This window comes from Prunus persica, chromosome G7, assembly GCF_000346465.2.
Source record: "Prunus persica cultivar Lovell chromosome G7, Prunus_persica_NCBIv2, whole genome shotgun sequence".
In the NCBI taxonomy this organism is placed as follows: Eukaryota; Viridiplantae; Streptophyta; class Magnoliopsida; order Rosales; family Rosaceae; genus Prunus; species Prunus persica.
In genome coordinates, this window is record NC_034015.1 from 7,645,731 (window position 1) to 7,659,370 (window position 13,640).

The window sequence follows — 13,640 nt, forward strand, 5'->3', positions numbered from 1 at the left end:
ATCCTACGGGATATGCAGTACATGCCCGGAGTCCTTCAAGGGGGACCCTAGTACTCACAAATCTCTAAAGGAGGACGTGCAATCAAAACATAGGCTGGTTACTCAAGCAGTTCACAAGTCAAACACCTCCTCTACTCAGGAGCCCGAGTCCACGAAGGAAGCCGAGTTACAGCTGGACAGCCCAACGGATAATTTACATCTCCTACATGCCACCACGCGCTAGGGGTGGGCATTTGAACCGCAAAACCGTAAAACCGAACCAAACCAATCCGGAAAAAACTGAAAAAAATCGTGTTGACCAAAAAAGTCAAAACCCGAGAAAAACCCAAACCGAACCGGTTCAGACCGGTTTCGGTTCTGATTTTCCATCCTAAGGAACCGGTCCAATCCGAACCTGTCCAATAGAATTAATTTATATATTTTTTAAATATTATATATATTTATATTTGAAATTATATATATTTTCATACCTGTCAAATTTTGATTGGGTGTGTATGCTGCTACCATAGGTAGCGCACACACAGGATTACACCAAATTCAGATTGGGTTTTTTCATTCTTCATTCTTTCCTCTCCTCCCTCCCATTTCGTTTCATACTCAGCCAGCCGCCAGCCACCAGCCACCGATTCCAAACCTCTCTCTCAACCAGCACGTCACAGTCACACCCCACTCTGCCGCCGCTCTTCTCTTAGCCTCTCTCAGTCGTTGCAGGTCAGATTCTCTCTCTATCTCTCTCCTTTTTTTTTTCTTTCCCCAATTCAATTTTCTGACTCTCTCTGTCTTCCAGCAAATCGGAGATCCCATTTGCTCGCAGCGTCCACCTCTTCATCTCGTATAGCTCTCTGTCTCTGTCTCTCTCTCAGGTATTGTTCATCTCTCTCTCACAGCTCATCTTCGATTCTGCGAAAATTGGATAGGTCTTATATTTTCTAGGGTGCAATAATCTAATGTGATGTGGGTTTTGGAATGACAGACAGACAAAGCTTCAATGCTGGATGAGATCATCGATTATGTCAAATTCCTCCAGCTCCAAGTCAAGGTGCTCTTCTTCTTTATGTTTTTTATTTTTTATTTTTGCCCTTTCTGGAGCTGAGTTCATTATTTCTTAATTAAAGAAAAAGAAAGATTCCCTAGTTGACATTGTTTGCTGGATTAGATAATGATAATCAAATAATGGATTTCTGAGTAATTTTTTTTTATTCATTCTGGGGAATGGATGTGAATTTGTTATGTTTACACAACATGTAGGTTCTGAGCATGAGCAGGTTGGGCGGTGCAGCTGCTGTTGCTCCTCTTGTTGCTGATATGTCCTCCGAGGTAAATTAAAATGAAGAAACCCCTTTTATCAACAGCATTCAATATTTCATCCTCAAGTTTTATGAGTTTATCTTTAAGACAGATATGACTTATTACTGATTCAATAATAGCCACAAGTAATTTGCATCTATAAACTACTATATTGCAATACTAGAATCAGACAGTATATAAAGGTTTTGCTAGTCAGTTATGTTCTCATTAAGCTCCTTCGGCAAATTACTACTAGAGGTTAAAGTAGTTCTTCTCAATAACATGCTATTACTTCCAATCTTACTTGATCTTTCTGTATTGATCATTTTGTTAAAACACGGAGATACTCAAGTAAAAAGTTTCTGCTGAGCTAAGAACTAAATTGAACTTCGTAAGGCATTCTGTTGATATTCTGCATATTGTTGGGCATATTCCAGAGTATGTGTTTGGTGCTTCTGCTCACTGGTTTTCGCTGTTGGGCATATTGTTGTGGCATATAGAACAAGTTGCAGAGAAAGAAGGAAGCTTTGGGTTTACAAAATTGACATTGAAGCTGTAAGTCTTTGCTCTCCTTTTCTCTTATGAAATCGTATCAGTTTGGGATTTGGTTTTTTCACTTTAATTGGGAGATATCGAAATACTTAACTCAAGGGGCAAATTTATGCTCCACCTAATTGTTTTTAATCTTGCAACAAAGGAAAAAAAATATATAGTAGAATCACTCGCAAAATTATATTACATCACAAATCATACCTTTTTAGTAAATTGAAAGAAGAATGAATTATACCTATAAAAATCATGTGATTGCATTGATGGATAATCTATTATACAGTCTCTAATTATAGAGTAGCAGCTGCTTTCTTCTTCTTCCCAGCAGCTGCGAAAAAGTGCTTTAACTGCATTTAACTTTTTGAGGAAACAAAAAAAGTCCCCTCTTTTTTTTCAAATATTTTAAAGGATGATTTGAAATTCATGATAGCATAGTTGAAAATTGTAATTAGCTTGTAGTTGGCTTTTGTTTTGTGTTTTGGTTTGGTTTATGTTGTTAAGTTGTGTTTTTGTTAATATATATCATGTTTAAGTTTTTTTCTTTGTTTTTTGTTTTTGTTTCTTAAAGAAATCATGAATGAGTTGAACCCATTTGGAGAGGTGCATGACCCTACTAATAGTGAAGTTGGTTCGTCATCCGCATCTGTATCCACATCCGTATCCACATCCGCATCCGCATCCGCATCTATATCAACACCTTTACCCAATTTACCCATCCTTGAAACACCAACTCAAAATACACCTCATGCCCAAACACCATTTCAACCTAGTGGTCTTCCACCATTACCTCATTCCGGCCCAAGAAGAGAAAAATCGGAAGTATGGGATCACTTTGAGAGATATGAAGAAGTGGTTGAGAGTGTGAAGGAGGATGGGAGCAAATATGCAACCACTAAGAAGAGAGCTAGGTGCAAGTATTGCACTATGAGTTATGCAGCAGACTCTACTAGAAATAGGACCTCAAATTTGAGGAAACATATTGAAAACCTATGTAAGAAATATCCGGGGAGGGTTCCTAAAGATAAACGGTAAAAGCTCTTGTCTTTTGACCAAGACCATGGGGTTCTTAAGCCAACAATGCATGGGAAAGAAGAGTGGTTAAAGGTATGTGTAGAGATGGTAGTAATGGATGAGATGCCGTTTAGTGTGGTTAAAGGAAAAGGGTTTAGGCGGTTTTGTAATTCTTTGAACCCCAATTTTCAAGTGCCATCTCGTAGGACACTTGTGAGGCATTTCATGGCAATGTATGATGCCATGAAACAAAAATTGAAAGAAGAATTAGCACCACATAGAGTATGCCTCACAACGGACACTTAGACAAGTGTTCAAAACATCAATTACATGGTCATCACGGCACACTTCATAGATGGTGATTGGGACTTGCACAAAAGAATCTTGAACTTTTGTGTCATTTCCAATCACAAGGGGAACTCAATTGGTAAACTCCTTGAGTCATGTTTGCTTGATTGGGATATGAAGAAGATATTAACCATCACGGCCGATAATGCTTCTTCAAACACAAAGGCTATAGATTATTTGAAGTCGAAAATGGGCCATTGGGGAAACGGTAGTCTTCTACTAGAGGGAAAGTATATGCACATTAGGTGTTGTGCTCATATTGTGAATTTAATAATTCGTGATGGGTTGAAGAAGTTGGAAAAAAGCATATTGTGTATAAGAAATGCGGTGAAGTATGTAAGATCTTCTCCCAAAAGGTTAGAAGACTTTAAGAGTTGCGTTAAGAAAGAGCAAATTGAATGCAAAGGGCTTGTGGTGTTAGATGTGCCAACAAGGTGGAATTCCACATATATGATGTTGGAAGCCTCCTTAAAGTTTGAAAAGGCCTTTTGGAGAATGGGAGAAGATGATGAAGGTCCATATATTTCTTGGTTTGGTGAAGATGAACCGGATGTCGAAGATGGGGTGGTTATGTCTCATTACCCTAGAAAGAGGGAAGGGCCACCAAATAATGAGGATTGGAACAATGCTCGTTCATTTGTGAATTTTTTAAAGGTATTTTATGATGCTACATTGAAGATGAGTGTCACTTTGCATCCCGCTTCCCACACCACATTTCATGACTTGATTGCAATGGAAGAAGAAATTGAGGATTTGTTGATGGAAGAGGAGGAAATATTAAGTGAAACCCAAACCTCCAAGGTTTTGAAGGACATGGCACTTAACATGAAGATGAAGTTTAAAAAGTATTGGGGTGACCTTGATAAATTGAACCAAATTTTGATGGTTGCTCTTGTTCTTGACCCTCGATGCAAATTGGGGAACTTAGAGTTTATCTTGAAAAGTCGGTTTGAGAATCCGGAAGATGCGGTTAAGAAGAAGAATGAGATCAAAGAGATTTTAAAGAAGCTTTATGAAGAGTACGCCATGCCACCACCACCACCACCACCATCTACTCAAAGTAGTAGTTATTCTAGTGATACTACTACAATGAATACAAGTAGTAGCCTAAACCGGGGGGGAAAGAAACGAAGGTAAATGACTGAAAATTGGAGAAAAGAGACTCGAGCAAATGATGTTGTGGTATTTCGTGCTTCTTTGACTCCTAAGATTGTGAAGGCCTTAATTTGCTCTCAAAATTGGTTAAGTCAGATGACATATCCTCTTTACAATATGAGCCAACAATTCAAGAGATGGAGTTCTATGAATCGATTGAATTAGGTATGTCTTTGTAATTTTATATGTGCTTTATTAATGTATTATATAATATGTATGTTGGACTAATGTTTTAATGTGTTTATGTTTTTTTATGTAGATATTATGAGTTCATCCACACCTAGCACCATAGCTCCAACTACTTTTCAATGTTAGGAGGAATTTAATTTGGGTTGTAATGTATATTTGGTTGAATTTGGGTTGTATTTGGCTAGTAATTTATTTTGGAACTTATTTTGTTGAAGTTTGATTTAATTTGGGTTGTAATTTATATGTTGAAGTTGGATTGTATTTTTGTTGAAGTTGGATTCATTTTGATGATGTTGAAGTTGGATTGAATTTGGATTGAATTTTTGTTGAAGTTGGATTCATTTGAATTTGGATTGTATTTTTGTTGAAGTTGGATTCATTTTGATGATGTTGAAGTTGGATTGAATTTGGATTGAATTTTTGTTGAAGTTGGATTCATTTGAATTTGGATTGTATTTTTGTTGAAGTTGGATTCATTTTGATGTGTTGAAAGCTTGATGGAACCTCAAATTTGGGGTATGTTAGTATATAAATACATTTTGGGCAGATTTGTTAAAATTAAAAATAAAAAAAATAAAAAAAAACAGGAACCGCAGGAACCGAACCGGAACCGGACAGGTCCGGTTTGGTTCGGATTTTTGTATGGATGTTGAGCAGAACCGGTCCAAACCGAACCGGTCTGCACTATCGGATCAGGTTCCATTTTTTCCCCGAAACCGGTCCAAACTGAACCGTGCCCAGCCCTACCACGCGCCATGCAGAAGCTGGGGGGCATTTGTGGGAACCTAATTAAATCAAACCCTAGGTCACATAATTCCTACCATTTGGGGATTATTTGACCCAATTGGGAATTAATCAACCTAATTGGGAGTTACTCAATTTAATTGGGAATTACCCAATTAAATTGAACGTTACCTAATTAGGTTGAGAATTGATTTGGTTAATTACCACGATCCCCAAATAAATGAGGAGTTGCCTAATTGAATCAGGATTTGATTTGATACTTACCACAATTAGGGATTTGATTTACCCTAATGTTTGGGCCTAAATCTAGCACGCCAAAGTTCAAAAGACAAGCCCATTACCTGCCCAGCCCAAAAGGTTTGAGGACAACAAAATTAGGATCAAAGACAGATTGGGCTTCACGCCAGGATGTCGAAAACGAAGCCCCAGCCCAAAAAAGACCAAACTGTCATTTGGGCTTCAAGGATCAGCCCGTAATTTTTGTTGGGTTCAAACCCAAGGGATTAAAAACATACCCACGTGACTACCTCAGCTTTGAAAAGTCAGCAATTCCAACTAAAATAAAATATGAGAGGGACATCTCTGAAGCACTGCCAAACAGAAGATCAAAACCCATCTGAGTTCGAAGATTTTGCTCCAGAGCAATACACCTTCTTCCGAGGAATTCACGGATCATGCTTTCTAAGTTAGAATGGGAAACAGGGAGCTGTTCAGAAAATACAAAAGAACAACCAACCGCCATAAAAAAAACCCACACAGACGGTGGCGTTGGTTGAAATAGAAAAACTGCAACCCAGGAAACCAGGGAAGGGACTGCTTTAGGAAGTGACTACTGAAGGCCTATCTGCCATGATTGATAAAAATCCTTTCTACTTTACATTATAGGAGATCTTTTTACCGCCCATTATTAAAATCTAAACAAAAGACCACCGCCCTAAGAGGGTCTCTTATAAAAGCAGAAGTAGGCAAGGAAACAAAAGACACTCAATTTCATCAATCAATCAAACAACCAGAAATCAGCCAAAGGCAAAAAACTCAAAATGATCACTTGATCACTGAGAACCTTCAAACAAACTGGAGCAACCAAAAGCTCATTTGAGCCACAAAAGAAGCCAGCTATAGATCAGAATTTCCAAAGTTCAGACTTAGAGAAATAAGTCATTCAAAACGAGACTTCTCTCGTTACAAATTTGGTTCAGCAAAAGCCAAGACAAGCATAGTTTGAGTTTTCACAAATATGAAAACCTCAACAAATCTTACAGTGCAGTTCCAGCTTGCTAAATCCTCGAGAACAGCCACTTCTGCCCCTTCAAACTGAAGAAGCTGCAATTCTGCCCACTCAAAAGCCTCCCAAGGCTTGAATTAGATTAAAGCTCTGCCAAAATTGAACTTTGGTATCGATTTACAGTTGAAACTAAGCAGTTGAAGTTGTTGACAGCTCAGTCCAGCACAGATATACTCAGTCCAGCCTGGATCAGAAGTTTCTACCCAGGCAGAAATGGGATTCCAGCCATCTTTTTGTCTTTCTAGAGTTGATTTCTCCCTTCTTAATTTTGTAAAAGGCAATTCTGCCTAAAACAGTCCACTTTATTACTATCTATTCTGGCCAGAACTATCACTTTTATACTGAGATAAATTTTGAAAGTCCTCACCAGTCTGAGGCAAGAAAAGAACTTACTTGGGAGATATTCCTCACCCAAATTCACAATCATTTGTTTTAGAAGTCAGTAACTTGGGGCGCAAGTTATCCACTCTAAAAAGAAGTCTGCTAGGATTTACATCACTAGCAGTGGCACGCTCACACACCAAAGAAAGCTGACTCGTCGACCAACAAATGGTCTCCAAGCCAGTGGGGAACTTCGCCCTTCCACCTCAGGAGTAAACACGAAAACGGGTGAACACCTAATTAATCAAATCCCTAATTAATCAAATCAATTCCAAAAAGGGGAGGAATAATTCCCTTCCATCTACGGAATTATTCCTTTGAAACCCTAGCCTCCGAGACTACTATAAAAGCATAGCCACACACAACGGTTGAGGTACGCCTAAATTCTTACTAAAGCTCTGCAGAAATTATTTCTCAAAAACCCTAGCCACCTCCTCTCTTTCTCTCTCTTACACAAGGCTCCGGCCACCACACACGGCTCCGGCCACCCGGTTTTCCTTGAATTACCCTACCTAACTTAGGCATCGGAGGGCCTTTGGCCAACACCCCCCGGGTGTGGTCTTTTACTCCGATCTATTTTGCAGGGAGAAAGAGAGGCGGAGAAGACGAAGGAATCTTGGGCGAATATTCTCGTGGGGAAATTTGCTCCCTCAGTCACCCACCTCTGCTTCTTTCGCATTGTCAATTGGTCTTTTCCATGCTCTGTAATTAAGCACACTCAATTAGATTGAAGATTGAATGCTTACTTCACTTGAATTTGTAAACCCAAAACAAGAAATTTGTCTCAAAGATTGATGTGCTTACAATTCTCACATATGGGATTATGTTGCCTCCTCTAAAATTTGGAATCTGTTGGGAACTTGGGACTGGAAATTAGTTTGTCAAGTTTACGAACGAACATCACGCTTTCAAGTTTAGTTTTTTGCATCAGCCAATCTTTGGTAGCCTTAATTATAGACAAAATGAATAAGTTTTGTTGTTGATTAGAGCCACTCTATTAGATTGACAAATAGCAATCCATAGGTTATAGTTCTAGGTTGTGTGGACAGCGAGACTAAAGTAAGCTCAAACAAGAACACACGTTAGGAGTTTTGTTAGAGTGCTTGCTCATTCATTATGAGCTAGAGAACCAACCTGTATTGAGCTTGAGTTCTGGGGACAAGACAGCGTGAACAAATTCTTGGCTCCAACGTCACTGCGTACACCATATTCAATAAACAAAATTGCATTAGTGCCTTCGTACCCCTAGGTTTGCTGAATCGTGATCTTACAAATCTTCAAATGCTACATGTCTTTCTGGTCCTCCTTTGTTTTAATATGTTTTTTGGTTTTCTATTTTTTTTTTCTTTGGTTGCAGACTTATTCTGAATCACGTGGTCACAATTTCGCACTGAATGCAACATTTGATGAAGAATATGCAAGAGAAAGGGAGTATGTATCCAAACAAGACATTGAGAAAAAAGATCGGGAAACTATGGCCATGGATACGAGTCATATGTCCCCTGAAACAAAATAATTTTGGAAGCTAGAACAAAAGGATGTTATGAGAAGGAGAACACAAACTCCTCTGTCTTCTAAGCCGCCTTTGGTCCAAGATCACAAGCAAGTCCAATTTCCTTTTTTTTTCCAAATTTGGAGCATCCATAGTGAGGGGGTGTATTTTCGGGAGTGTAAAGCCACTTTTGCAAGAGTGGGTATGAATCGATTTCTTCTTTTTCCTTAGGCTAACTTACCTTGCTACCAAGCATATGAATGATCATAAAGTTTGGCCACTATATAATATTTCAATCCATATTATTTTTATTTAATAATATGTAAAATTGTCTCAGCGCATATTTCTTCTATTAATGTCTAATGCTAACTCAACTCATCAACAAGACGAACAAATAAAAATCAGCTTATAATTTGAAGATGAACAATAACATGTCAATTTGAGTGTTATTAGGGGAATTACATGCAAAAAAAGCAATTACAGCGAGAATTAAATCAAACCTCATTGCTGAAATAAAACCGACACTATTTGGTTCGTTTTGGGTCTCTGCTCTGCTCTGCCTCGATCGATTGTTTCTTTTACTACACACTTCTCCTGTTAAGCAATAGTGAAAAGACCAAAGACGGGTGAGGGATATCCGTGTCCTTCTTGGATAGTCAAAGGTTAATTTTGTCTTTAAAAGTTGCTGGATTTCATATTCTGAATCTGAACAACCCAAATAATGAAAGAGTGATAGGCCCAGCCCAATCATTCTCATCAACTGCTATAAATTTTTTCTGATTAGTCCAACAAATCAAAATTGTATATAACCACAAATGAGAAATGAGAAATCATCTGGCCTATTAGCTCAGCTGGTTAGAGCGTCGTGCTAATAACGCGAAGGTCGCAGGTTCGAGACCTGCATGGGCCACTTTTTCAACTGTTTTATCTATTTTTCAATCCTCGGTATATGTTTTCCACCAAAGAAGTTTCAATTTGTATTAAATATTTTAATTAACTTCATAAAAATTAATTAATTTTTTTAAAACTTTTTTTAGGCTTTAATTTTCATAATGATAAAATTTTCTTTGGAATCATTAATTACTTAATAGTTTTAATTGAGTAATATCTTACTCTTAGTTAATTAATATAATTAGTTATTATTTATTAAGTAATTTATAAAATCATTTAAATATTTAAATAATAACTAAAGAAAAAAATTAAAGTAATTAAAAAAACTAAGATATTACTTAATTACATATATTAAATTAAAGAAGTGGACCAAAAAATTAAAATAAAGAAACTTATTTATATTTTTAAAATTTTAAACTTAAAAAAAATCGACCGAGGAACTTTCGTTGGCTCAGATTTATGCCGGCAAATATTTGTCAGATAGACCTCTCCCTACGCAAATTACCTCTGCCGACGAAATTTCGTCGGCAAACATCTATTTCGGCAAAATTTCATCGGGATAAACCTGGGCTGACGAAGATTCGTCGGGAGAGGTTTTTTTAACATAAATATAAATTTATTATCTTTTAAGTAATTAGCTTTATTTAATTACTTTTAATTATTATTTATTTAGTGAATAATTAGTATTAAATATTATAATTAACTTCATAAATTATATTACTTAATAAATTTTTTTTAATTTTTTTAATTTTTTTTCTTAGATAAAATATTTAAATACAAAGTTTTCACTAAGTAAATAATGATTAAAACATAACTACTAATTAAAAAAATTAAAAAAAAGAAATCGAGATTATTTTATGGAGTATAGCCGCATAGCTATACGTTCAAAATATTCTATGTATATAGCCAGGCGGCTCTATGTTTAAAATAGAATATTTATGGAGTAATACATAGATAGAGTATTGCCGAACGACTATAGTTATGTGATCGGACTCGTCTCATGTTTCTTTATGTCTCCTTCGCATCCGAAAAGTATCTAACCTTGCTTGTCCCAGTTTATTATTTTAATAATGATCAGCCGAATATTAAAAGCTTTTGTTTTTTTTCTTCTAAAACTTCTTTATCATCAGAATTTCAGAATGCTAATAATTGTCTTGCTCAGATTAGGTCATGAGAAGGGCTTAGACGCACTTGATCATGGCCACAGATTAGGTCCAAAAAAAAATAAAAATTACATCATAATACATTACGTATAATTTTTTTTTTTGCCGATGAAGAAATTAAAAAAAAACTATTATATTAGGCACCAGCACCAGGGACTATCATCTTAGAAGGTAAACCATTCAAGTTTTCAATTACCAAATTCATGACAAACATTGTCATCCTCAAAGTACCCAGAAACAACTTCCTCAAAAAAAACCACATAACACCAAGACAAGAGACTATCAAGAACCTATCAGCTACCAAACTCATGACATCTTAAGCCAGCTTAATGCGTAACGTAACATGACTGAACTCAACGGTACCGACGAAGGGAGAGGGTGGTGTTTCTCTTCCAAGTTGCTCTGCGAGATGGACGTGCCTTGTGGTATAGGTGTCCCTTTCCACGCAATCCCCTGCACTTCTTTCCAGCCGAAGTCAGCCCACGAAGCTCCCTGTGCTTGTGAACAGGATTGCAGAGCCAGTTGATTCTTGGGTCATTTCGGATAGCATTATGAGCAACATCAACCAGGATTACCTCAAAGTACTTGTAGGTCGAATCCTGCACCCATATAGATAGATTAGCAAAGAAGAATAAGCAAGTGCATCACCATGAAATAAAACTAGCACCGAACCGGCACAAAAAAGAAAGAAAAAGCAAAACAGGTACTGCAACCCAAGTACCAAGACTATATAGAAGTAAGAACTGAGTCACCACCTCATTGATCCAGTATGAATTCAGAACCCTAAGGCCAGCCAATTTACGGCCAGCGCGCTCCTCGGCAACAGACCTCAAGCTGCGTTGAAACTTCAGCTGTGTCACACCTTGGTTTGTGGGCTTCCCATATACAATACCCTTGGAAACAGGCCTCTTGCGACCGCCACGCTTTACACGGACACGATAAACAACGTAACCCTGAAACACATTTTACTAGAACAATCAGCTAGAAGATCATAACCTACTGAACTTAAACATGGCTGGGGAACAAAAGGTACACGTAAAAGAAACAAAATATCATATCCAGACTGAAATAATGCACTTTATCCGATCAGGATAAAAGCAAGAGTCATCGAGAGATCTCCCTAGGTAGATGAAAATTGTTCGGTTTAGTACAGCTAGTCTTAGAAAGCATCAAAATGAACAACACACAAAAGGAAATGTGCAGGCTCACTGAAACAATAATATCTAATTATGTATCATTAAGCAATGCATGAAAATTATAGACCCCTCTAGATATGCATCAGATAGGCATATACAATACAAGTCAACCTTAGTCATGAAGTTAGATAAACCTAATTTCAACAATGAGTTGCGTATAGGATGCGATCCATGAAATTATATATCATTACCTGCTTGGCCTTGTAACCCAAAAGACGAGCCTTGTCAGGGCGTGTGGGTCTTGTGACTCGGACAATTGAAGGATGCTGGCGATATTCCCAACAGCGCACCCTCTGGACAAACCTCATCACATCAGATTGCTTCTTCCTCCATAACTCCGTTGGATACTTATAAAATCCTAGTATCACCAAAACAGAACAAAACCAAAGTTACATAATAGATCATTGTTGAAGGAAATGTCTGTGATATTTAAAACTAACTGCAATCACAGTCTCAAACAATATCTTTGCCGTGCGTCTCAACTATAAAATAATGTGATTAATTTCGTGGAAATCAAACAAACATAACTTTAGTCATATACTCCACCAAATCAAATACTACCAGCCTTGAAATGTTGCCTAAGAAGTGTAGGAAAAAAGCAAAAGAGAATAAAAGATTTTTTGTTCCAGAATTTTTATCTTTCACAACCATGGAAAACCAACAGCCTCAGTCACCAAAGCATCAGACAAATACCAACCCAGTTACAATAAAGTGTCCATTTATATCGAAATTCAACTTTTATTTTTCTGCTTTCATTAGCCATTACTGGGATTTACAAACCAAATAAACGCTAGGCGCACAACATTCCAAAAAGAATTTAACATATAGAAAGGAAAGCTAGAAAATCAAATGCATATAAAACAGATTCGGATGAAGTGTCACTGAAAACGAGAGAGAGAGAGAGAGAGAGAGAGAGAGAGAGAGAGAGAGGTACCCATTGTATAAAAATGAGCTACAATGCTCAGGCTTCGGCAGTGGGGCTAGGGCTTTCACCACGCAGAACTAGGGTTTGTGAAGAAAACAGAGTGTGGTGGAAGTGGTCGTGGACTTCTAATCTGGGCCGTCCATTTCCTACGAAACCCTAATATTAAATGGTCCCGAGACGACGGCGTGTCGCGTCCCAAAGAAACGACAGCGTCTTTTTTGGCTCTTAAATGAATGAACCCAAAATCTTGGAGCCCAAATCCATGACAAAAACATGTTTCTAAAGGGGAGGGTCCCACGTTTATGCTAATTTGGACCCTATGTTTTTTTTTTTTGTTGGGTTTTTTGGGTTTTTTGGGTCTGAAGGTTTGGACTCTAGTTTATGCTCTGCTCAGTCAGACAAAAAGGACATTTAGAAATCAGATGCCCAATAAGACAGCAACGCAATTGCACAAGAAGCTAGCCATTAATTGTTGATTGAGGAACAAAAGGGTGTGGAGTAGGTCACACCTCTCCAGCCCATCAGTTCACTCCACTTGCTTTCTCTCTCCTTTCTTGAAAAACTTTGGTGCGGCTCCTCCCCATGTGGTTCTTCCAACATCTTTTATCATTTGTTTATTTTTATATTCTTACCATTTTCCAACTCATATGGTATGAATATCAATAGATATTCACTTACTCAGATGATCCTACTATATTTTAATCTTTTATATTATAACACGTAAATAAGTTATACTATATGATTGTACTCCAATACATTACTGTAATTATTTATGTTTTAGTTTTTTTATCCTGTACAAAATGATATTTTAAATTATTCTAATGTACGAAGAAGGGAATCGAACTTAGGCACAAGAAGGTGAACAGACTATTGTAGCCTGGGCCTGAGTGAAGATCGGTTCGTAATGGTAGATGGCTCTTCCATTAACCAAACCAAAATTTTGATAGACTTCGAATCGATTAACCTAACATTCAGTTCGGATTGGTTTGGTAGACCGGTAGTACCGTAATAAAAACATACTAAA

The 13,640-nt window shown here is 37.4% G+C and overlaps 1 protein-coding gene, 1 long non-coding RNA gene and 1 other non-coding gene across 3 annotated transcripts; 2 read left to right on the forward strand and 1 right to left on the reverse strand.

Annotated features, from left to right (window-relative positions):
- LOC109950171 lies at nucleotides 526–1,302 on the forward strand. Its single transcript, XR_002272472.1, has 2 exons — nucleotides 526–1,039; nucleotides 1,249–1,302. It is a non-coding gene; the product is annotated as an uncharacterized LOC109950171 (long non-coding RNA).
- Nucleotides 9,278–9,351, forward strand: TRNAI-AAU. The gene has a single exon. It is a non-coding gene; the product is annotated as a tRNA-Ile (tRNA).
- LOC18769970 (60S ribosomal protein L15-1) lies at nucleotides 10,613–12,684 on the reverse strand. The gene is made up of 4 exons (XM_007202529.2): nucleotides 12,626–12,684; nucleotides 11,883–12,049; nucleotides 11,251–11,448; nucleotides 10,613–11,094 (listed from the first exon to the last, which is right to left on the reverse strand). Exons 1-4 carry the CDS (start codon nucleotides 12,627–12,629, stop codon nucleotides 10,849–10,851), a joined length of 615 nt encoding a protein of 204 aa, XP_007202591.1. The 5' UTR covers nucleotides 12,630–12,684; the 3' UTR covers nucleotides 10,613–10,848.

Coding starts and splice junctions, on each gene's coding strand:
- LOC18769970 (XM_007202529.2), bottom strand. Junction 11,449..11,882: donor TGGGTTACAAGGCCAAGCAG/GTAATGATATAT, acceptor AATGTGTTTCAG/GGTTACGTTGTTTATCGTGT. Junction 11,095..11,250: donor ATTCATACTGGATCAATGAG/GTGGTGACTCAG, acceptor ATATGGGTGCAG/GATTCGACCTACAAGTACTT.